Source organism: Pinus tabuliformis, chromosome 9 (assembly GCF_031772625.1).
Source record: "Pinus tabuliformis cultivar Carrire ecotype Pingquan chromosome 9, CPIR1, whole genome shotgun sequence".
NCBI lineage: Eukaryota > Viridiplantae > Streptophyta > Pinopsida > Pinales > Pinaceae > Pinus > Pinus tabuliformis.
The window spans coordinates 931,986,335-932,012,796 of record NC_142307.1 but is presented as its reverse complement, the minus strand read 5'-3'; the positions used below and the strand labels follow the sequence as shown (position 1 = coordinate 932,012,796).

General features: G+C 38.9%; 1 protein-coding gene across 1 annotated transcript in view; it reads right to left on the bottom strand.

Annotated features, from left to right (window-relative positions):
• The window catches only part of LOC149151816 (N-terminal nucleophile aminohydrolases (Ntn hydrolases) superfamily protein), a 331,242-nt gene that overhangs the window by 260,734 nt on the left and 44,046 nt on the right, over nt 1–26,462 (bottom strand). The window contains exon 2 of the mRNA XM_089440943.1: nt 25,316–25,366. Within this exon, the coding sequence (XP_089297069.1) occupies nt 25,316–25,366 (51 nt within the window). The remainder of the gene's footprint in view (nt 1–25,315; nt 25,367–26,462) is intronic.

The following is a 26,462-nucleotide window of genomic DNA, read 5'->3' as shown; positions in this document are numbered from 1 at the left end:
ATTTTTTAATTCACCCCACTTTAATAAAGACCCACTTAGTCATTTATTTCCAAAGTCACTTTTCCTTTCTAATTTTTCATTGACTTTATAAAAGTCACTTTAAAATTAGACTTAGTAACTTTATCACTTAAAGTCACTTTTAAATTAGATTTAACTTTATAAAATTATAAAGTCACTTTAGGAGAAAAATTAAATTCTTTTGGACACTTTTCCCTAGGCCAAAGATCAAAGCCTAAGGGAACCACCTGTCCTCCGGTACTAAATTTCAACAATCAGAGCTAAGGTCAGGAAGAGTCAAAGATCACTTTGTTGGCATGGATTCTCCCTCTATGATGAACTACATAAGAATGGGTATCAACAATGTTGGAAGTTGGATCAAGAAGGTCATCTACGTTCAACAAGGTCAAAAGTCAAGGATTCTTGGTTGCTCTTACAGGTTCTCTTACTGATGACAATGCATGGATCATTGATAGTGGAACATCGAGACACATGACAGGAGAAGTAAACAACTTCATACACTGTCAAAGGAGCCATCTTCTCATGCAGTGGAATTGGGTGTCAACAAAAGCTATGTTGTTAGAGGTGTGGGGTCAACATCGTTGAAGCCAAATAATGGATCGAAGCTGCATCTCAACAACATTCTATATGTTCCAGGTTTGAAAAAGAATTTGCTTTCTATTTCTTGTTTAGAAGATAAAGGGGAAAGAATTGTTTTTGTTGATGGAAAAGTATTGGTTTGACTCTAGCACTAATAAAGCTAGGGTTACTGAAGTCCGTGAAGGAAATCTTTATAGAGTCATTACACCACCTCCTCAAGGTCTGGTTCATATGGAAATAAGTCCCATTGATCTATGGCATAGGAGGTATGGTCATCTACATTATAAGGTCATCCCGACTCTTAGTCAACTGGTTCATGGTATTCCTAATATGAAGTTGGATCATGAAGGTGTGTGCAAGGCACTCTCTTTGGGAAAACATACAAGAAAGCCATTTCACAATAGTGAAACTAGGTCTACAGAGATATTAGACCTCATCCATTTTGATGTGTGTGGGCCCATGCCTGAAAAATCACTTAGAGGTCATCTCTACTATGTGACATCTATTGATGACCATTCTAGAAAGACATGGCTGTACCTCCTCAAAACAAAAGATGAAGTATTTGACAAGTTCAAGGAGTTTAGGGCTGAAGTGGAAACCCTAGCCGAAAGAAAGATAAAAACTTTGAGGTCCGAAAATGGTGGGCAATAAACTTTTAAGCAATTGATTGCATATTGTAAGGAAACAAGTATTAAGAGGGAGCTCATTATTCCCTATTATCCTGAACAAAATGGATTGGCCGAAAGGAAGAATAGCTCAATTGAAGAAGGCATTTGAACTATGCTCCTTGATCAAGATCTACCAAAGTTCTTATAGGGAGAAGCAGTGATGACAGCCATATACATTCAAAATAGAAGTCCTCATAAGAGTCTTGATAATACAACACCCGAAGAAGTATTCACTAGAAAGAAGTCAAGTGTGGATCACCTCCGAATCTTTGGAAGTCTAGCATATATTCATGTTCCGAAAGACAAGCAAAAGAAGTTGTACTCTACAAGTATCAAGGGAATATTCGTTGGATATGGTCTCTCTTCAAAATCATATAGAATATACATCAAGGAAGACATATTGAAGTAAGCAGGGATGTCAGATTTGATGAGAATCAAGCATACAAGAAATCAAGGAATATTCCTATTGACTCTGATGACGAAGAAGTTCCCATATTTGAAGAAGAAGAAGTTCATCATGAAAACTGTACTACAAATCTCGAAGAAGAAGGACCAAGTGAGCCTATTCAATCGGTGGTCATCCCAACCACAAGGAGAAGCCAAACTGGTTGAAAGCTACATTGGAAGATGCTGAAGGACATGAAGTTGTGAAAGGTTCCTTCAGAGAAAGTAAGAGACCAAAGAGACATTTTGGCTATGCCGCATATATGACAAAGTTAATTGAAGCCGAACCATCTACATTCAAGGAAGTTGCACATCAAGAGGTTTGGAAGAAAGCTTGGCAGGAAGAATATCAATCCATCATGAAGAATGGGGTTTGGGAGATCGTTCCTAGACCTAGTGACAAATCGGTTGTCACATCTAAATGGATCTATAAGATCAAACATGTTGTTGATGGAAGTATAGACAAGTACAAAGCAAGATTCGTTGCAAGGGGTTTCTCTCAAAAGGAAGGCATTGATTATGAAGAAACCTTTGCACCCACAGCAAGGTACACTACCATTAGATCGTTGGTTTCATTGGCTGCTACAATGGGGTGGAATATCCATCAAATGGATGTTAAGACCGCATTTCTGAATGGGACCATTGATGAGGAAGTGTACATCGAACAACCTGAGGGCTTTGAAGTTAATAGCAGGGACTCTCATGTTTGCAGACTTAAGAAGGCCCTATATGGTTTGAAGCAAGCACCTAGGGCATGGTATGCAAGGATGGATGCATATCTACTTAGAATTGGGTTCGTGAAGAGTTTTGTTGATTTGAATCTCTACATCAAGGTCGTGAATAATGAGCCCGTCATTATTCTACTATATGTGGATGATCTATTCATCACAAGTGTAGAGCGAAGAATTCAAGAATGCAAGAAGATGTTGGCAGCTAAATTTGAAATGAAGGATCTAGGACTAATGCACTATTACCTAGGTCTAGAAGTATGGCAGAGACCTGGGGAGATATATTTGGGGCAAGGAAAGTACATCATCAAGTTATTGCAGAAATTCAAGATGATGGATTCCAAGCCGATGACTACTCCTATGATCACCAACCTCAAGAAGTTGAGGGGCTCTGACTCTAGTCTCGTGGATCCTACCTCATATCGACAGTTGGTGGGTTCCCTAATGTATTTGGTAAATACTAGGTCAGATATATGTTTTGCAGTGAACATTCTTAGTCAGTTTCAGTGGGAGCCTCATCGTGATCATTGGACAGTTGCCAAACATATATTGAGGTATCTTCATGGCGCTATACATCACTGCCTAAAGTATGATAGTAAGGAAGTCAAGCTAATTAGCTTCACAGACTCTGATTAGGGTGCAGTGAGACTAGTGGAAGGAGCACTATTGGAGAATGTTTTAGTCTGGGAGATGTTATGATCTCATGGATGAGTAGGAAGCAAGATCTCGTTGCTTTAAGTAGTGCTGAGGCAGAATATGCGGTTGCATGTGAAGTAAGAAAAGTGGTTGTTTGGTTAAGGAAGCTTCTGACAGATTTGTTCGAGGAGTCTTTGGGTCCTACTGTGATTAATTGTGACAATCAAAGTTGTATCAAGATGTCTGGAGATCTCGTGTTTCATGCTAGGACGAAGCATATCAACAATAAGTTCCACTTTATTAGGAACTTGGTGCAAGATGGGATCATGAAGTTGGAGTATGTCTCCACAAATGAACAGGTAGCAGACATACTAACAAAGGCTCTTCCTAATAAGAAGTTTGAATATCTAAGGAACCTGCTCGGTTTGGTAGATATTGCTGATTGTATAGATTTGTTGAGGCTTTGCGAGTGAAGCATTGCCTGGGAAGACATCTAGCCGGCACTTTGTGTTGATGTCTTGGTCCCGAAGTTGGAAAGGTGATGTTGGTTATTGAGCTCTGTTTTTGGATACACACCTGGATCTTTGGGTTGGTGGTAAGCAAGTAAGCCTGATGGTACCTAGAGGGGCTGAAAGCTTGAGTCCACCTTATTCCCACTTGGATAGATTGCCCTGGTCAGGAATCTAGTTCATGGCATTGTGGTGCCTAAATTGTTGAGAGACCAATGGATAGGCTACCCTGGTCAGGAATCTAGTCCATGGCATTGCAGTGCCTAAATTGTTGAGAGACCAATGGATAGATTTCCCTGGTCAGGAATCTAGTCCATGGCATTGCAATGCCTAAAGTTCTCCATGGTTCATATAGTTTGAGATCTTCCATTATATTTCTACATTATGAATACCTCCCTATTTAAGAGGAAGTGTTGGAAAATGTAACTATGTTCGGTCTTCATTAATGTACTTGAGTCATCATGAAATGTACTTGTCAAAAGAATAGAGAAGAATTTTTATTATTGTAACAATGACGTATTCAAGCATGGGTTTCATGCTTGGGTCATCATTATATTAGCCAAAGTCCACATTGTGGACTCCTAGGATTAATATTGAGTTTATAGAGTCATTGTACATTCAAAGAGACCCTTCTTGGGCTTTTGAATCATGTAAAAGGGTTTAGTATTGAGTCAAATATGATTTATGTATCCTCCACACCAAGTCGGCCTAAGTGAGATCAAGTCAGCCTAAGGACCCTAATTCGACCCACAAGAAACCTATAAATACAAGCTAGTCGAAGTCATTTGGAGCATCATCTCTCAAGCTAGTTTGATATCTCAAGAGTAGCTAGAGAAGTGCGAAGTCTGTTGCCGGGAAGCCAAAAGAAGTGTGAGTTTGGGGAAGTCTAAGGAGAGGAAGAAAATCGAACTTTTGGTGCCTCTCTCTATATGTTTCGTAATCTGGATTGGGAGATCGAATTCTTCCAATTTTCGTTGTTGCCAGAGGCTACTGCCTAGTCGAAGTTGTTGGAAGGGATCGAAGATCTGAGAGGCTGACTTGGTGTGCAGGGAAAGTCTGGTCTTGATATAGGGTGAAGAGTCTCAAAGAATACTACTGAAAGGAAGAATTATCTTGACTGGGTTTTCCCCTCGAGGGGGGTTTTCCCCTCGCATAGTGCCTATATATTGTGTCTCTTGTTTTGTGATCTTCATACACACATAATATGGTAATTGCTTGATGAAAGATAAGATAATAAAGAAGCAAAAGAAGCCAACACACTCACAAGTAATTATCAAGAAAGGAGAATCAAACCCTAATATAATACTTTGATTTTCCAACACTTATCACCAACAAATGAAATAATAGTCGAAGGTTATTTAGAACAATATAGGATAAACACATAGTTAACACATACTACTTACCAGTAGATAGAAAAACACCATGAAATGAACTCCAAAGTCTTTCTATTATGATAAAATATGTTCCCAGCAGAGCAGCAACTCAGTACAAGTGTTATAAAACTACCTCATCCAAAGATGGGAAATAGAAGCTCAATAGCTTCTTTATATAGAGAAAACCCCTCCAAGTGGAAAATAATTGCTAGTTGACTTGATCCTCGTCAAAATAATCTTGACCGTCAAAAATAACTTGAACATTTTTTAGTCTCCATTGTCGAATTTTTATTTTTGAAAAAAAATCGAATTTCTCTTAAAAACCTTTTTTTATTAATCCAAAAATTGATAATTTGGATTAATTTCCTCAAAATTTTGACTTTGACTTAACCACCAAGGTCCAGGGCTCAAATTTTCTTAAAGTATCCATTTTTCCCTTGGTGGAAGACCTCCAAAAATTAACTTCTTTTTGACCCACGAAATTTTTATTATTTTCCACTTAGAGAGAAAATAATTTCTCTATAATTATTTTTTGACTCGGAATTAATTAATTTTCTAGCTTAGGAATTTTATTTAATTTAGCTAGAAAAAATAATTAATTGACTATAGAAGGGTTTAATTATTTTTTCCACCCTCAAATATTTTAACCATGGTTTCTGATTGCGATGGACCATGCACCAAGATATTTTTGACATCAAAATAATTACAAATTCAACCCTTGAAAGGGGAAAACACCTTTGGACATAGATCTTGAATAATTTACCCAATTATGTGACACAATATGATCTAGTATGAAACCAAGTGTGCTTATAATAAAATAATTTAGCCATGTTGTTCTGATTACGAGGGACCATGCACCAAGATATTTTTTACATCAAAATAACTACAAATTAAACGCTTGAAAGGGGAAAACACCTTTGGACATAGACCCTCAACAATTTACCCAATTTTGGACACAATATGATCTAGCATGAAACCAAGTGTGCTTATAATGAAATAATTTAGCCATGGTGTTCTGATTACGAGAGACCATGCACTAAAGTTATTCCTAAACACACTTCTACATCAGACTAGATAAACACTAGGACTCACCTAAGACCTTGTCAACGAATTCCATCCTAGCTTTGGGGTTTAAGCTAGAAGAAAAACTTTGTCGATTAGTCGTGTTTACAAACACACATAATTCGGGGAGGTTAAAAAACTTCCTAGGATGAAATCCTTTGCCAAAATCAAAGGCTTACCTAAGTGTTGTTACATAATTAAATGGTCATACTAGCATCATTTATAATAAAACTTGCAGAAATTGGGTTTACAATGACATTTATGTTGGTTGATGACTTTGATCCTTGAAAAATTTTGTACATTGTTTCCTCGGTCTATTGACAAAATTGTGGATAACAAGTCCAATGAGGTCAAACATCATGAAATAATTAATGGTAATATTAAAAGTTTAAGTGAGAGGATAAATTAAGAATTTAACATTGCCATTAGTTGCTAGCATTTTTAGTGAAACCTACTCAAAAACCACAGTGATGGTTCAATGTGTACAAGGAGCACCCAAGGACCATCTAGTGAGCGTGGTCCCTGATTTCAAGAGCACCCAAGTAGCATCTAGTGAGAATGTTCCCCGACTCCAAGAGTGTCCTATGAAATGTGTAATATTCCTAAGCAGAAATTAACAATAAATAACAAAACAATGAACTAGGACTAGCAATATAAATTTAAAACCAAACACACAAATTAAAACACCAATGAAATAAAGCAAAAAAGTTGAGCCATTTTATTAATGATGGAAATATGGGTACATAAATGAGTAAGAATGATAGAACCTGGGCTTGCTATGCAAAACCCGGGTGATAACTATCAAACCCAGATGTGGAAATCTCCTCTGTAGCAGACAAATAGTGTAGTTGTTTGTACTTGAAATGTAGAATACACAATGTATTGTATATAATATTTTTATTTATAAGATGATAGAATGAGGATGGTTTGAATGTTACAATGGGGGGCCGCTTATATACCCGGACAAGGGCCCTTTCATGAATGGCCATATCCTTAGAGACATGCATCTTCGTTAACTAATCATTAATTAACTATTATTATGATTATTTATTTATTTATTTTATTTTTATATAAAGTATATTCATAACATTACCGCTTTCTTCAAAAGCTTTGTTCTAAAAGCTTTTATCATTGATAATTTTCTTCATGTTGCATATGTCATTTTGGCATGTCGATTTCCTTCTTTGCAAACCCATCATTTTATTATTTATTTTTTTAAATTCTATTTTATTTATTATTTAGATATGAATTATATATATATATATATATAACTAAAGTAACTTTACAAAAAATTATTATAAGATAACTTTATAATTTAATAAGGTTACTTATAATAGCTTTATAAAGTTATTTCCATAGTTAAATTTATTTTGTTATGCCCCAATAGTCACAATACGCATTCCTATGGTCACGACCAACCAAAGCTTTGTTTGACCGAGACAAGCTTACAAATTATTATTTGGCTTGTAGGTTTGTGGGTCCATCACCGACGTATTAAATAACAATGTATGTGACAGCGATATTTCACGCAACATATGCCCAGCGTTTAGAACGCCCATTATTACCTTAGTAGTAGATTTGTAGCCATAAGTATCCTCCTTACACCCCTTAAAATTGTTGCCTAGTATAATAACATTATTCAAATGGGCACGAGGCCAGTTTGCCTCCAATACATTGCCATATAAAAAATAAGGCCAACCAGGGATGAAAAATAGAGTGGGTCTCTCTACTGTTCGTCTTGCGTCTTCGTTAAAAGAGAGATAATTACAATTGTAGGCGTTTATAGCCATTCTCTCGACTTCAGAGAGGATAGGATCATACACCCTGATATCATTCACCCATTCAAATCTCTCTCTCTCATTAGCAATGTTGTTAAAAGCGCGAGCGGGATTTAATCGGCGCCGGGAAAAAAGCGGAAAAAATCGGCAAAAGCGGGAAAAAAGCGTTTGGCACAAAAATATTCATTTTTTTTCAATTTTTTTAATATCTAAACCATCTACAACATAAAATAAATACATTGACACATAAATATGATAAAAAAACTAATATATAAGATGTTTAATATCATTTCTAGCGCTAAAATCACACATAACATTGAATAATGTCCTGAATAGTAAGTCCTGAGTCCCAACTCAGCCTCAAAATATCAACAAAAAATGTGATAATGTATCTCATCATGTCATAATGTCATATACAATAAAATGAAAGTCTAAGACTCTAATCCTATTGATTTCCTCTGCCCCTCTTGCGAGAAAATGTCACTGCTTTCCCTTTCCCCCTAGATGAAGATGTTGGTGCCTGTGTTGGTGGAAATGGCAGTGGAGTCTGATGTGCTCTAGAAGCTGAAGAAGTAGAAGTAGCAGCTACTGTAGGTAGACGGAGACCACGTCCTCTACTGGTGGTAGTGGTAGCCCGGGTAGGCGGTGTCACCTCCTCCTCCTGCTCCTCCAACTCCTCCTCCTCCTGCTCCTGCTCCTGCTCCTGCTCCTCCTCCTCCTCCTCCTCCTCCTCCCCCTCCTCCTCCCCCTCATCCTGCACTAACCAATCATTAGTGGGTTCCATGAGAGGCCTCTCGATCTCAACCCTCCATTCAGCAGTGGTGTCAATCCCATCCAATGAGATGGCATCCATATCAGGTGTCTTCTCTAGTTGCCTCACCCACAATCGAAGATTGTAGTAGACATAGACCATGTCATTAAGTCTATGGGACTCCAACCTGTACAAAGTTCATGAAATAATAATTAATAATTAATATTATAAAAAAAATATTGTTTAATGAATTCAAAAATTGTTAACCTATTGCGCTTCTTGTTGTGTATTTTTTCAAATACACTCCAATTGCGCTCACATCCCGAGGAGTTGCATGTTTGGCTGAGGATGCGTACGGCAAGCTTTTGCAAAAGGGGTACTCTGCCACCATACATCTTCCACCATGCGTCTACAACAAAATTACAAATAAAATTTTAAATAAACATAAGAAAAAAATGGAATTTGAAGAGACAATGAAATTTGAAACAAAGTTACAAAGTACAAACTAAAAAATACCTGGCATTTTAATCGTCCTATCAGTGACAGCCATCTCAAAGCCAAATGTGCCACCTGACATCTTATATGTCTCAATTTGTTTAGAGATCTCTATACGTTGTTCTGGAGATCTCACCATCTTCTGGACACAGGTTAATAATCCATCCACGATCTCAGCATCAAAATCAAACCCACATGCATAAGAAAATGCAGGGTTCAGGAAAAGCCCAGCAGCATGAATGGGACGATGGAGTGTGTTGTTCCATCGCTCATCAATGACTTCCCATAGAAGGAGTTGTCTCTGAAACCCATCATCTCCCTTATCATCATAGTAGGACCGAATGGCTTCTTTGGCCCTGTCCATGGCTTCATACAAATAGCCCATTGCGGGCTTCTCACCATCAACCAACCGAAGAACCTTTACCAAAGGTTCAGTAACAACGCACACCTCCTGCACTCCCGCCCAGAAGTCTTCCTGGTATGAAACTAGTCTGCACACAGCCTCTCCTTCTGGTTTGCGGCTCATTGACGAAGCACGCCACTCCTCTGAAAGAAACATTCTCTTCAAATCCCACATAGAATTCAAGAGGGATTGAAGAGATATGAAACTCATCGCAAACCGTGTAATGGCGGGGCGCACCAACTCTTTGTTGTTGGTGCATTTTCTCATCAAGCTAAGCACAGATGTGTGATTGTAAATAAATTTTGTGATGCTTTTTGATGAGTCAACAATCTCTTTGACAAAGGGAATTTTCCCTATGTCCTCTAACATCAAATCAATACAATGGGCAGCACAAGGTGTCCAAAATAAAGTAGGATGCCTGTCCATAAGCATTCTACCAGCAGCAACATAATTTGCAGCATTGTCCGTTATGACTTGGACAACATTTTCTGCACCCACCTCCAAAATAAACACATCCAGCAAATCACATAAAGTTCTTGCATCTTTGATTTGATGAGTTGCATCAATAGATTTGATAAACATAGTCCCCTTGGGACAACTAACCAAGAAGTTTATAAGGGTTCTCCCCTTTTGGTCAGTCCAACCATCTGACATAACAGTGCATCCTGTTTGTGCCCATGATGCCCTAAAATCCTCCAATCTTTGGGTGCAGTCACGCTTTTCCTCTTGAAGAATCCGGCCTCTGAAATCATGAAGAGAAGGGATTTTGTACCCCGGGCCAACACTGGCAATAGCATCAACAGCAGGTTGGAAAAATGGATTATTCCTTACAATGCCGAAAGGAATATCACTCCAGAGGAGAAATTTTGCCATCAACCTATCAGCTTGTTCTTTTTCAGTTCTTTTTAGCATTGAACCGATAGTTGGTTGTGAACCAGGTGTGGTTCGAGGAACAAAAAATGATGATGCAGCTACCGGATTGACTGACGCTGCAGTAGAACCAGTGCCACTTGGCCCACTTCCTTCAGCTAACCTTTTTAGTTGCCTTTTGAGTTCTTCTTTGGCCTCTCTAGTGTGCTCTAATTCTCCCAATGCTCTCATGGCTCTTTGGATAATTTCAGGATTTGTATTTATACAGGGCCCCACATCACGTCCAGGGATTTGTGCAAGGTGGAACTTCAACCTGTACACCCCCCCGTATATCTCCTTTCCACACAACTTGCAATTCAAGTTTTGTCTATCATTCGGAGCTTTAGGTTCACCATATTCCCAGAAAGGATCCAATTTCCTTGGCATGTTTGTTTTTGAATTTTGAATTTGCAAACCTATGGAAAAATAAGGATTAGGAAATAGGAATTTAGGATTACAAATTACAATTTAGCATTTACAAAATTACAAGTTACAAATTTACAAAATCCCAAGTTACCCAACCAAATGGCAAATGCCAAAAAACAATGAAAATCAAAAAACATAAACAATGTTTAAAAAAAATGAAAAAAAAAAATAAAAAATTGGTTCCCATAGTCATACCAAGTTACCCATCCCAAATCAATGAAAAATTACAAAAAAATCTTTAAAAACAATGAACATTGAAAACAAATGGTGCCCATATGAAATTTCTCAACCAAAAACAATGAAAAACAAAGTTTATAACAAGGAAAACAAAAAAAATTTAATCTACATACCGTTTTTATGGACAAATTGGTGATCTTGTCTTGGATTTCTCCTAAAACCACTTGGATTCGCTCCCAAACCCTTCAGCTCTCCTCCACAAGGCGTCTCCTCCTCCTCCGCGCGGCGAAAGTCAGAAATGACTAATAAAAAATCGATTTTCATAACTTAAAGCCCGCTGCCCCGCGCCTCGGCGCTTTTTTCAATAAAAATCGCGATTTAAAATCGCGATTTTTTCGGAAAAAATCGTTATAAAAAAAAGCCTGCGATTTTTTGGGATAAAAATCGCGATTTAAGCGGGATAGTGATAAAATCGCGATTTTAACAACACTGCTCATTAGAATCGCAAAGGATAATTGCATCGATGAATCCCCTCTATAAGAATCGATTTTTCCAAGGCCATAGAGAACCAGTTGTAATTTTGAATAACATGGGTCTCTCCCTATTACCCTGTCTATTTGTGCAACCATCTTCGGGTCCTGCATTTGTTCTTGAAATTCCTCATAAAACAAAGATTTCTCCCGCTTTTCTTTATTGTGTTGTATTGTCTTGATTAATTCCTCGACTTTTTCATCATTTTCTACATCAAAAATGGGTGCGGGAATGCAAGTCCCTTCTTGTATACTGAATTCCACGATGCCCAAACAAGGGTGGCGCCTACGGAACACAATTAAATAGAATAAGTCGTTGCAAAATACGAAACCCTCACTCAAATATCACACTGTGACATTATGGGGCAGTGTTGCAGCGACCCTCCATGATTTCCTAGAGGAATCGTAAATTTCAAGTATATATTCTTCATTCGATGATAAGCTCACAGCCAGCACATTATAAGCCTCTGCTAGAAGGTGGGCATTTATGAATTCCCTGAACTTAGACGCAAATCACCTTCAACGACATGTAATTTTAAGGGATTATTTATGGGGTTTTCCCATGCTCTGCTATGATTAAGCATTTCCTCCATCGTTATGTTCTCACTCATAGATTCGTCGTTCAAGCCAAATGCAGCGTGCAAAATTCTCTCTTCACCAGCATCCAGAGCAACCATCTCTATAGAAATTTGATAGAAATTGCAACTACTCAAGAATTCAAACTAAAATCAGGAGAGACAAAACTCTACTCTAATAATCTGCAGAATGAAAGTCACAATTTAGAACAACATGCAACCAACAAAAACCACAAGTACACAGTGATTTCTGGGGGAACCCAACTGGGAAAAACCCCTCAAGCCTCTTTGCATTAATCAGTTGAATAGAGAAACTACTACAATTGCATGCTCTAGCTCTAAGCACAACCTGCAAAAGCAAAACCATTCTCTCTGTTGAATGAGAACTTTTGGCCAACACTTAGCCAATTTCTGCCTCCTCTAGCCTCTTATTTCCTTGCGCAAATCTGAGCTAATTCGAGCTCCTAAACAATAGGAAAGTCCCTATTTCCTTGCACAATTCCCAAGGAATTGATCTCCTGACTGCATGCAACAACTATACACTCAACTAGTATACACTTAATGTTACACTAGCCTTTGTCTCCTCCACTCCAGCTAAGCAATTCGAATTCCATGCATGTTTGGGCTATTTTGGGCTGATTGATTAGTTAATTGACAAATCTATGAGTTAGATTGTTGTCTCACTGCACAACTAACCTTCAACTGACTCTATTAATTGTTAGAGGTCATTTAATTGAGTACAACTGAAAATAATTGAACTAGATTACTAAAATTTAGCAATCAACACATGCATGACTGAACTCCAAGCCCACTAACTCGAATTTACTGAGCTAACTAAGTGATAAGAGCCATGTCACACTAGTTAATTGCCTCCAAGTTGTCCTGTTGATGTGGAAATTCGATTTACTCAATTTGACTAAGGCTAAAGTCAAATTGAGCCTTTCTTGCTACACTTTCTAACACTCCCTCTTAGCAAGAAAGAGATTTTTCACCACCCCTATCCTGCACCTGTGGAATTTGAATTTACCTCTTGACAATGCCTTTGTCAAGATGTCAGCATCTTGCTCCTCAGTTGGAATGTATTGTAGCAACATAATTCTCCTCTACACACAGTCCTGCAAATGATGATACTGGATATCAATGTGCTTGGACCTATCATGAAATATCGGATTCTCAGAGAGCTTAATGCAACTCTGATTATCACTTAGTATCATTATCAGATCAATCTCCTGACTGAAAAGACCCACAAGTATTTTCCTCATCAATATGGGCTCACATGTTGCTTGACTTGGAGCCATGTATTCAGCCTCTGCTGAGCTAAGTGCCACAAACCTTTGTTTCCTATTGTACCAGGAAATAGTTGTGGACCCAACACTGAAAATAGCACCTGAAGTACTTTTCCTGTCTAATGGACTCCCTGCCTAATCTACATCGATGAAGCCTTGGAGCTTGACTCCCTCTATCCTCTTGTACCATAATCCATACTCAGTAGTGCCTCTAAGGTACCGTAACACATGCTTTGTTGCCTTCCAATACAGCTTGGTAGGCCTCACCATAGCTTGACTAAGTTGGTTTACTGCATAGCACATGTCGAGTCTTATGTTCACAAGATACATCAAAGACCCCACAAGCTACCTGTAAATGGTAGCATCAACCTCTTCACCTGAAGTGGCATTCTCCTTCCTCTAGTTTGTAGCTAGAGGTGTGTCCATAGGCTTACAATTCTCCATGTGAAATCTCTGAAGTATTTCAGAGGCATACTTCCCCTAAGACAAACAATTCACCATCACCTTGCCATACTTCCAGCCCGAGGAAGTAATGCATTAAGCCCATGTCTTTCATCTCAAATTCCCTTGCAAGATCCTCTTTGCAAGAGCAGATCAGTTGCTCATCACTTGTCAATATTAAATCATCAACATACAAAACAAGAATAAGCAACTTACCATCTACCACAATGTGATAGAGGTTCACATCTGCTTCACTTTTGGTGAAGCCCAATCCACTAAGATAACTATTGATCTAAGTCACCTAACACGGGGATTCGGGATTCGTAGGATACGAGGATTCGAGTGTCGGATTCGGACACGTTGACCCCTCGAAACAAGACACGTAGGATTCGTTATATATTATTTTATTAAAATATATATAATATATTAAAAATTAGATATTTCTTACACAAATTCTAATAAATGATACAAATTCATTGATTTCAAACATAGATCTTCATCTATAGCATGCATAGTACATACAAAATTCAAATACATGTCAGTGGTCACATAAATCATGATTCATAATTCATAAATGAAAGACAACTTACAGCTACATGTACAAGATAGTAAGATAAAGACACTGACAACTGTAGTTTTCTCATTAAGTCATCAAATCAAAATGTGTTACATAGGTAGTGCTAGTGCAATGCCAATGGCAAATAGAAATAGAAAATATAAAACAAGTACAGGTATACAAGCCTCAAGGCAATAGGTAGTCATCAATCCTCAGAGTCATCATCAGAATCAGCGTCAATGTCCCCATCATCATGGTCACCACTGCTCTCCTCTGCATCCTCCTCCTCCCCTATATCCATAGTCGCCTCTGCATCTATTGGTGAGGAGGATGACCCCTCTAAAATATCACCGTCATCAAATCTAACAGGCTCTGGCACTGGATCATTGAGATCGATGTTGGCCAATGCCAACTCAACACTGTTGTCCAGACCCATATCATTAGGAAAGACATCCCACATCTTTGTCTTTTCCCTCAACCACTCTTCCCTCTTCCTGTAAATAAGACGAAGGTTGGTGTGCAAATGCACCATTGTCTCTGCCCTGGACTGCTCAAGCCTGCTCTTCTTCACACCCCATACGTGCTCCAATTCCTCTCGCAACAAGAGGATGAAGTCACCTAAGAGAGGAGCCTCATGGCTAACTGCTGAAGAGGAGGGCTTGTTGCCCCATGATTTGCCCACCAAGAATAGGGCTTCTTAGCCCCCTGGTCTCCAATCACATCATATCTTGCAAATTGACCAGTGCCAGTGGAAAACTCTGCAAAGGCATCCTCCACCTCATCAAGCAATGCTCTATCCTGAAAAACCCGCCTAAATGCCTCTTTCCTCCCCTATGAGATTTCAACATCCATGTGAGGAGGGAATCTGCGGGAAGGTCCACCATTCAGCCACTCATGGCTGTAGTATTTTGAATTTAATGAGTGAGCCAAACAATGTAAAGGTGTACAATTCATGTCCCATCTGCTAACAAGAATATCTTGTATAGTATCACAAAAGGCCTCTGGTGATGTCTCATACTCGGGGCACTCACTCTGTAGAATAATGCTCCTCACAAACTCAATCATGGAATCCCATCCCTCATAAACCTCTCCTAGGATGGGTTTGTTTATATCTGCAAATCGAAGCAAATAAATGATAGGGTCCATGATCTAAATAATTAGATCTACCCTCTCCCACCAAGCATCATCTAGCACTGTGTCCTTCACTCTTTTAGAGGCTACCTGATCTGTCTTTCTCCAAAAAGACCAAAACTCAGAAATAACCATGGACCCAAGAGTGGTCTTGACCTCCCTCAACCTCTTCAACATCATCAATGAAGAGGCAAACTGTGTATCAGCAATCTTCAAAAATGATAGATTGGTGTACTCCTTGTAGATAGTGAGGACATTTGTATGATCTTGCACAAAGTTATGAATATGTCGTGCATCCTCAATAATGTTACCAATCCAAAGCACATCAGAAGCAATGGATTTCAGTGCTAAGTTCAGTGAATGGACAATGCAAGGGGTCCAAAACACTTGTGGATATTTAGCTTCCACAATCATGCCAGCAGCCTTGCAAACAGGTGCATTATCTATAATGATTTGCACACAATAATCAACACCTACATCTTCAAAAACTTTAATAAATAACTCACCAATAAATTGTGCATCCTTGTATTCTCCAAGTGGATTCACTGCTTTCAAGAAAATTGGACCATTCAAGGAAGACACCATGAAGTTGATGATTGGGTGTTGTGCTGGATCTGTCCATCCATCAGAAACAATGCTAACCCCAGATGTTGGCCATGATGCTACAGTAGGCTCAAGCATTTTTTGCACCTCTTTTTTTGCCTTCATCAACAACGTGGTTCTAAGCTTCTCTAAACCAGGAGGCACATACCATGATAGAAACCCGTGAGTTAGAGCTCGACACATCTCAATAAATAAAGGTGAGCGTGCAACATTAAATGATATGAAGTTTTGATAGAAAAAGAAGGCAATGGTGAGATCAAGCTCTTCCCGTTTCTCTTTTTGAAAAATCTTGTCCATTGGACCAAGTGTAATTGCTCTTATTTTTGCTGCTTGTCCCCCAATAGAACTCTCAAATGGAAATTTGGTGGTGCCTTTCCTCAAAAATGGAAGGGGGTCTTCATTCTTGGTTTTTCTTGATTTTGCAGCCACATTTTCCATACCAACAGTGGACTCCTTTTCCATTTCTTTCCTCTTTTGTAAAGGAACAGCTTTACAAGCTCCAATTCCACAACCCGGTAAAGCCAACAAATGGCCTTTCACACGGAAATATGTGCTTTTGAAAGAAATGTGACAAAAGTTGCATCTCCATTGCACATTGCCTCCTCCCTTCCCCTTGGTGCTTGTCCCATCCTCTCTTATGACATATTTCCACAAGGGATATTTCTCAATGTTGTCTTTAGGTCCTCCTCTTCCCTCAACATTACTTGCAACAAACTCTGATGATATTGGGGGAGGAGGGGCATCTCCAATGGAGACATTCTTCCCCTTCCTTTGCCCCCTAACTGTTGCCTTTGATTGAGCCATGAATACTGTAAAAAAAAATGAACAAAACATGCACAAATTTGTAAAAAAAAAATCATATACAAACTGCTGTAATAGAAATGCAAAAAAATAGAGTTGAAATGCACTTACCTGGTGCTTGAATCTCCTTGTCGAACGCTCGACACCCTTAGCTCCTTGCCCACAGCTCAAACTATGCAAAAGTGAATGAGAAATAAGGTGAAAATCAAAAGGAACAACGCATATTTTAAGTCCGCGGAATGCATTTTAGGGGATTCGAATCCCAGAATCAGGAAACGATGTGTCCGTACGGGATTCGTACAAATCCCTTATGGACACGTCGTGTCCCGTTCTAGGATTCGAATTCCTAGCGAATCGTATCCGATTCGCAGGGGGGTTTGGATAAATCCAGTTACTTAGCTATTGATCCAAGAGTACCATGCTCGGGCCGCCTGTTTGAGACCATATAATGCTCTCCTGAGTTTGCACACATGTGACTCTCGATAATATGTCTCAAATCCTTTTAGCTACTCTATGTAAATTTCCTCCTCAACAACACCATTGAGAAAGGCGGTCTTCACATCCATCTAGTGGATCTTCCACCCCATTTGTGCAGTTAATGCAAGAATTGATCTGATGGAGGAATACCTTGCCACAAGGGCAAATGTTTCCTCATAGTCAACTCCCTCTACCTGAGAAAATCCTTTGGCCACAAATCTGGCCTTGTACTTCTCAATGCTCCCATCAGCTGCATGCTTCACTTTGTAGATCCATTTGGAACCAACCACTGATTTCCCTTCTGGTCTCGGCACCACTTCCCATACATTATTCTTCATGATGGATTCATATTCTTCCACCATGGCATCAACCCAAACAAGTTGAGAAATTGCTTCCTCAAATGAAGAAGGCTCTGACTTAATGAGCTCTGTCATGAGAGCCATGTAACCAGTGTACCTCTCAGGTGACCTCCTCTACCTGCGTTGTGATGTAGGAGCTCCCATATTCTCCCTAGCATCCTGCAACAATCTATCAGCTTCTTCGGTTCTCTTTCTCCCTTCTTCGGATGTTTCTAGTTGAGTGGGTATCTCCACTCAGCCTCCTCTCTGCTCCATTTGTGGCTACTCCACAACCTCCTGAAGCTCATTTTGAGGCTCCTCCTTTGGAGTTAGAAGCTCTTGCTCCGGTGGGATACTCAGCTCTCGTTCCAGAGAGAGCATCTCATAGCTTTCTCCTCATAAAACTTGACATCTCTCCTCACCACTATCATCCTCAGTGAAGGTAAATACACCTGGTAATTGTGTGGAGTTTCGGTGTATCCTACAAAAACTCCCAACTCTGTTGTAGGCTCAAGTTTCTTCCTCGAATCCTTGGAGACATGACAATAAACTAAAGCTCCAAAAATTCTGAAATGAGACACATCAGGCTTTCTCCTAGAGAAAGCTTCCTCTGGTGTGATCATACCAAGTATTCTATGAGGACTCCAGTTCTACAAGTAAATTGTTGTGTTACATGCTTCTGCCCATAGATGCAATGGCAGCCCCTAATCATGTAGCATAGCTCTTGCAACTCCAACTATGCTCATGTTCTTCCTCTCAGCTACCCCATTCTGCTATGGGTTATGGGGTGTTATCAGTTCTCTTCGAATACCTTCTTTGGCACAGAAATCCTTGAAGACATTCAAAACAAATTCACCTCCATTGTCACTCCTGAGAGCCTTCACCTTCTTCCCAGTCTCCTTCTCAACTAATGCCTTAAATTCTACAAATTTGGAAAACACTTCATCCTTTTTCCTCATGAAGAAAATCCAACATTTTCTAGAGAAATCATCAATAAAAATTACATAGTACTTATGTTTTGTTGTGGAGGTTGTAGAGAAGGGTCCACAAACATCAGAGTGGACTCGCTCCAAGATTGCATCTGCTCTGCTATCTTGGCCATGGAAGGTGGATTTTACATATTTCTCCAATGTGCAACCCTTGCAAGCATCCTACTAGTCAAGGGAGACCCGTGGTAATTTGTTGCATGATTTTTAAGGCACCATGGTGTAGATGACCCAATCTCCTATGCCAGAGTTCTCCAACATCTCGACTCTGCACCTTTTTTGCCTTATTGCTGAATGCAGCACAATCTCCGACCTCAAGTTTGTATAGGTTCTTCACTCAAACTCCAATTTGCTTCACTTGCCCAGTAGCTATGTGTCTTCGAAAGGCTTTCCCTTTACTAAAAATAACATCATAGCCTCTATCCTCCAATACTACTATAGAGATCAGGTTCTTCTACAACCCAAGTACAAACATAACATCTTTGAGGTGAAGAAGGGAGGCCTTCTCCCTCTCAAAGGTGATGGTACTAATTCCTATAGCATTGTACCTTCCGTCATCCCCCAATTCAATATGCATCCGAAGATCCTTCTCCTCTAGTCTACTAAAAAATTCCTTGCACCCTATCTTATGGAACGAGGCACGAATCAAGGTACCACACACTCCCCATAACAGTGTTGGCCATGCATGCTATTAGGGTGAAGTGTAATTCGAATTGTGAATCCAATGCATCACCTCCTGCTCCTCCTGAAGGCTTCCGTTAGACTTCATGTGCGGACATTTTGTTGCATGGTACCCGTATTCGTGGCAGTGGAAACATTTTATCTTGCTTAAGTCTTTCTTCTTGCCATTATTTTGGCTGGATTCGGGTTTGCTTTTGGTCTTATTTCCTTTGCCCTTCTTCCCCTTCCCAACCAAGGAAAAGTTCTCTTCATCCTCTACTCTAGGTGATACTCCATCTCTTGTATTTCTCCTTATCTCTTCTTGAACCAAATTGGACCACAACCTTTCCCAATTCGGTAATTTTTCCCTTCCATTCACGAAGTCATGGTAGTTGTGCTAGGATTTTGGAAGACCTAGAAGAGCTAGGCTCACCAGATCACGTTCTGCAACATTCTCCACAAACCCTCCAAGCTCATCTCAAACTTGAGTGAATCTGGAGAGATATTGTGGAATAGTATCAAACTTTTGCATCCTAATGTTTCGAAGTTTGTCTTTTAGGGCCAATTTTCTATGGTCACTGCTATTTTCAAATAGCTCAGTCAATGTCTTCCACATATAAAATGGTGTTCTTTGCCATGGAGATTTGAGACCACATGGTCTCTCACACCTTCCAGAAGAATTCTCCTGGCCTTTGCAACATCCTTCTTCCATTGGGCTAATTGTTGTGCATCAGACTGCTAGGGTTTCACAATGTTAGTTTTAACATATTCTAACACACCATTATCATCAAGCATTGCTTCCATTCGATCCTTCTAGGCTATGAAATTCGAGCTACCCTCCAGGGCATACTCCAATCTCAGTCCGTTGAAAGACATTCTCTTGAATCTGAAGAAAAGTTGCTACATTGAAGCTGCAAATTCGAAATTCCTGAGGGACAAATTCAAAATATTGGTTCTAATGTGATTTCAGGGCTCCGATACCATATAGAAATTTGATAGAAATTGCAACTATTCAAGAATTCAAACTGAAATCAGGAGACACAAATTCTACTCTACTAATTTGCGGAATGAAAATCACAATTTAGAGCAACATGCATAGACATGCAACATACAAAACCACAAGTACACGGTGATTTCTAGGGTAACCCAACTGGGAAAAACCCCTCAAGCCTCTTTGCATTAATCAGTTGAATAAAGAAACTATTACAATTGCATGCTCCAACTCTGAGCACAACTTGCAAAGGCAAAACTGTTCTCTCTACTGAATGAGAACTTTTGGCCAACACTTAGCCAATTTTTGCCTCCTCCAGCCTCTTATTTCCTTGCGCAAATCTGAGCTAATTCGAGCTCCTAAACAATAGGGAAGTCCCTATTTCCTTGCGCAATTCCCAAGGAATTGATCTCTTGACTGCATGCAACAACTGTACACTTAATGTTACACTAGTCTTTGTCTCCTCCACTCCAGCTAAGCAATTCAAATTCCAAGCATGTCTGGGCTATTTTGGGTTGATTCATCAATTAACTGATAGATCTCTGAGTGAGATTGTTGTCTCACTACACAACTAACCTTCAACTGACTCTATTAATTTTTAGAGGTTAGTAGTACAACTGAAAATAATTGAACTAGATTGCTAAAATTTAGCAATCAACACATGCATGACTAAACTCCAAGCCCTCTAAAATTTACAGAGTTAATTGAGTGACAAGAGCCATGTCACACTAGTTAATTGCCTCCAAGTTGTCCTACTAACGTGGAAATTTAAATTACTCAATTTAACTAAGGCTAAAGTCAAATTGAGCCTTTCTTGCTACACTTTCTAACAATCTCTTGGGCTTTGTCCTCAAATTTGGACCTAGTGGTCTGTGCATAAAATCCATGTAATTGGACATGAGATTGTTCATCGAAAAATGTCCTATTAAGCTCTTCTCAACTTGGAATCTTCTTAGCAAACGTCATATTTTGCCCATGGAGGTAACAACACTCTCTAAGAGTTTTAAGCTCATCTTCTTCGTCTTTTACTACTAATGGGGACCCCTAATGGACTTTTAGCCTTGTCAAAGTTCATCTCATTCCTCCACTGAGCCAGGCACAGATCTATGTCCATCCTCTACTCTTTCATGGCAAAAACTTCATCGAACTCTTCATGTGCATGGGATTGGACCTTGACCTTTGGGATGATGGAGCTTGTGCATGTTTCCTTATCAATGGTGCTCTCAGACACTTCATTGCCAGTAGAGATGAATGTTGAGGTTACATGGTCCTGGACCTTTGAGACATCCACATTGTTATGTATATCTTTATTATTTTCTTCAATACTTTTCTTGCTAGTGATCTCATCTTTAGCCTTTTCATCTTTAGTTTTCATATACCCACTTTGATTATCAGCGTTATTTATGTCACCTTGAAGAGACCCTGATTCAACATGTTCAACATCATTTTCTCGATTAGAAAATTATTTATTGTTAGTCTCTTCCATGTCAATATTCTCTTCCATTATGGATTTTGAATATGTTTCAAGGCGCTTTATTGATTTTGCAAGTATTTCTCTCATTTCCAGTAGTAATTCTCGTGTAGTCATATGGTGAAATCTTGGGAATATGTTCCCATGATTCCTAGGCCTAAGGCTTAAAGGATAGACTATGCAGCAGTTAATGTCCAGAAGGTCAAATGGCTTTGATACCACTATAGCAGACAAATAGTTTAGTTGTTTGTACTTGAAATGTAAAATACACAACGTATTGTAAATAATATTTTTTTTAAACACATGGTGAATTGGTAACTGCTTGGGACTGTTGTAAATAATATTTTTATTTACAAGATGGTAGAACAGGGATGGTTTGAATGTTACAATGGGGGGGTGCTTATATACCTGGACAGGGGCCCTTTCATGAATGGTCATGTCCTTAGAGACATGCCTCTTCAATAACTAATGATTAATTAACTATTATCATGATTATTTATTTATTTATTTATAAGAGCCTCAAACTAGAAATACGCACTGCCCAGAAATTTTGTTGCTAGCTACCAATTGGAACTGAAGATTTTGCTCTATATACTGCTCGGAAAATTCGGAAACTTCAGCCACAGACTCTCCTCCAAATACCTACAAAAACCCAAAAAGGGTTTAGGTTGATTCCGGGAGGTGAGAAAGCCCTCCAAGGGGTGCAAGTGGCTCTCTAACTGGCTACCCACACTACTAGGAAACACCACTCCAAAAATACACCCAAATCCACCACTGTTGAAGCCTCCACGCTACACTGCGAAATTGACCAAAAATCCCAAATTCTCTCATCCCTTGGCCCTTCAAATCTGCTTGCCTCCTATGCCTACGCATGCACTGCCTAGGAACCTCCATGCACTGCGAGAAATAGAGAAATTTGTCCCACAAGTATGGCCCATCTCCAACCTTGCAAAAAACCTCCAAAATTATGGCTACACAATAGGAAATTCTCCTGCAATCTTCTGGCTCACTCAACACATTATAACTGGCCCTAATTCTGTTGTACGAATTGCCTCTGCGCCCAGGAAGTGTGCATTACTGGAAAATCAGCCACCAATAAAACCCTGTGGAAGCCCTGAAGTTGACTCCTCAAACTGCAGCTAGGGAGACACTCGAAGTTCTCCAAAATTGGGATGGAATTTGGCTTGAAATTCCTGTGCTCAATAGAAATTCAGTCCCTTGCATTGCACAGCTCCAAGAGAGGTCGAATTTTGTAATTGTGATGGTCAAAAGAAGCTCCAAATGCCTCCCTTTTCGCCTCAAATACTTTAGGTTCATGCGTACCCCTTAGTTGCCCCCACAATCCACTAACTTGTAATGCTTGGTATTGTAATTACATTTTTAGCAATATATGTCTGTCTATCTAAATTCATTTCTAACAGGATGTAATTATAGTTTCATATAATTTCATTTCTAGCTGAATATACTTTTCAACTTTATAACTAAACAAATCAATTTAGACATATGTACATACCTGGTTTTTTTGAGTTTTCTGAGTTGGTGTCGATCCCTGGACAATGTTGTTCACCTGATACCAAACCAACCAAATTCCTCCCTGCCTGCCTGGGATCAGTCTTTCCGGATCCCAAACCCAAAAGGCTTCGAAAGCAAAACCTTTTGGCCCCCGTGCCCAAAACCTCCAAGAACAGGGCCCAATTCTCATAGATCTATATCTGAAATCCTGAGCCCCAAGGCTCATTCATCATTTCACAAAATTTCTCTCCCAGATTCTCCATTTTCTTCCTCCCCGTCCAAATTTCCATCCAGAAGTACCCCCCCAACTCACTTCTCCTTTTAGATTTTATATAGGGAAGGATCCTTCCCTCCGAAGAAATCCCACCCTCTTTTCCTCCAATCAATCTTGTCCTTATCCATTAATATTTTATTACTTGAGTCGGTCATCTTTATTTTAAATTACACGTACATTAAATCAGATTTTTACTTAAATATATATATTAGATGGAATTTTGAACTTTATCATTTCAACCGACTTCGAGAAGAGGATCTTTTAAGTACCTTAGCATGACTTGCCAAAGGATTATGAAGTTAATTAACCTTGTCCCATAGTAATATTAATAATTATTTATTATTTAATTAAAATGTTATTAATGAAATTAAATTAATATATTATATATTAGGGTACTAATTAATTCTTTTAATATTTAATTCATTTTCCATACATAGACACTTTATGTAATTAAATTGGTATGAATATTAGTACAGTACTTTCAATAATTAATTCATTTATCCTTTACTTGGGAATTTTCATAATAAGTTAATATGCATATGAGCGCAGTGCATGCAATGCATGCATATGTAGCTATCATATGCATGCCTTGTATACATGCTAATATTCCTATGTTGCCTGTAATTTGAGATGGGTCGTTACATAACTTGCCCCCTTTTTCCCTTCAGGGTCGAATTGCCTCCTTTGGTGGCCCCCACCTTCCACTAAAAACTCAATTTTTCCCTTTTCTCCTAAGTCCAAAATGCCAAAATGTGCCTCCAACACCAAAATTGCAAAATGGCTATACTTAGCAAAATTTATGAAATTGGGGATATCACAGAACGCCACACTCCAAAAAAGGAAAGAGATGTCTCAAATTCATCTAAAATGTGCTCCCAAATTTTGGGAGTGTACTCCCTAGACACTCTTGCTTGGAGCACGGTTCTGGGGGAGCAGGCCCTAGGGGGGATGCTCTTGGTAACACTACTATGAACATGTAGCATCAGGATTTTTGTCTACAGATTTATAAATTATCTAATGATTTCAGTTCTAACATTGTGATTCATGACTGGTTTTGATTCTTAACTCTGAATAGGCTTTTTTTAATTAAAAAAAATATTATTGTTTTCTGGTACTTGACACATCCATATACAGATCTTGGCTTTTCAAAAATCTGATGGATCTGGATCTGAATACGTATAGTGGTAACTTAGCTACTACATTAATGATTAAATAACTCATTATCACATCATTTTACTTATTAATACTTTACTATACACTTGAGTCCTAATTAACATGTCTAAGTTATTATTATGACCATAATTTCTAACATTCTTGACATCGAAATCTTTGAAGTTCCTAAAAAACATCCCAAAATGAACCTTCAATATCTTCCTCAAGAGTTGATTTTAACTTTTAAGCCAGAGCCTCTATCCTACTTGGCCTTCTTGTCCCTGCTATATGACGTGCCAATGAACAATATAGAACTCTTCACATCATATATTCTAACATTTATTTTGAAAATGTTTAGTGTCAAGAACAGACCCAATATAAAACATCAATCAAGCATGAATTTTACTTCAAAAAGGGAATTTATTTCTTTTTCAATCTAATAGAACAATAAAAATTGAACATCTGCATAGACTGTTCTGCACAACAGACTATACTTAATCAGAATAGCATCTTAAGAAACACTAATAGCACAATTACAACCATGAATCAGAAAATGGTTGAGAAAAATATTGTACCTCTAACACTGTAACAGCAGCTGCAACAGCATCCAGGCTTCTGCCAGCTCCCTTTATGAAGTGCAAAATAAAAAGCCCATTAGATTTATGTGAATATCAATACTGATTCATAACCAGACTATGCAAAGTAACTAGACAATACCTACAAAGTTAAATAACTATGACATGATGAAATACAACAGCCCAGTGGGTTAGCTCAAGTGGTTCAATGCTGTGAATTACAAGCAAGAGATCATGGGGTCAAGTCCCCAGGCTGGCCGCCTCTATGCATATTGCAGGCCTCACTTGATGTTCCCGGTAAGTAACATTGCCAAAACTGTAACCAGCCTGTTCACTTTGGGTATCATCCTTGGAATGAGGAGAAGTGCCCATTGGATTTCCCCAAGATGTGCATTTCATCAAAAAAAAAGAAATTAATCTCCATCAACTTGAAGCAGGGGAAAATTGTAAAAACAGGCATTATTAATAACTAAAACCCAGATCATTTGGATAAAAGATTGCAAGAAGAGAGTTTCCCCAAACAAGCATATAATCTGGCAGCTAGTCCTATATACATAAAAAAACAGGACTTGAAAAGGAGAAATTTTTAAGGAGATTCCTTGTGGCATGCTTGCCGACATGGCAGCGTAGACGCTGCGTTATCTGTTCACTTTCCTTTATACATGAGTCAATGTCCATAGTTGTCTTCCCTATTGACTAAAAGGAAAGATATTCCATGAGACCGTGGCTTGGCTGGTTTGTTAGGGTGACTGCTTAAAATTGGCTGAGTAAATGGGCAGTTATTGTCTCCTTAGTCGCCGGGATCATGAGAATATCAAAACACCCTAAATAAATGCAGACTAAGGTCAGAAATATTAAAATCCTATGTAAACTTCACAAATTGTTCGAGCACAAAGAATAGAAATTGTGCCTCACAAATCATAGAGGTTTCAAATTTTCATTTCCAACATTATTTTGATTAGTTGACACAATGATAAGGAAGATTACCGAACTCCCCCCTCCTGCCCTCAGCCAGGGCTTATTTCTCTGCTAGCCTAGGTACCTCCATGCTCGTTTAAAGGATGGCAGTACCGCCTAAGGGTTTTCTTTTGACATCACCTACTCATTAGTCCATAATCTTAGAAAGCTCCCAAAGCATGAGCCCTTC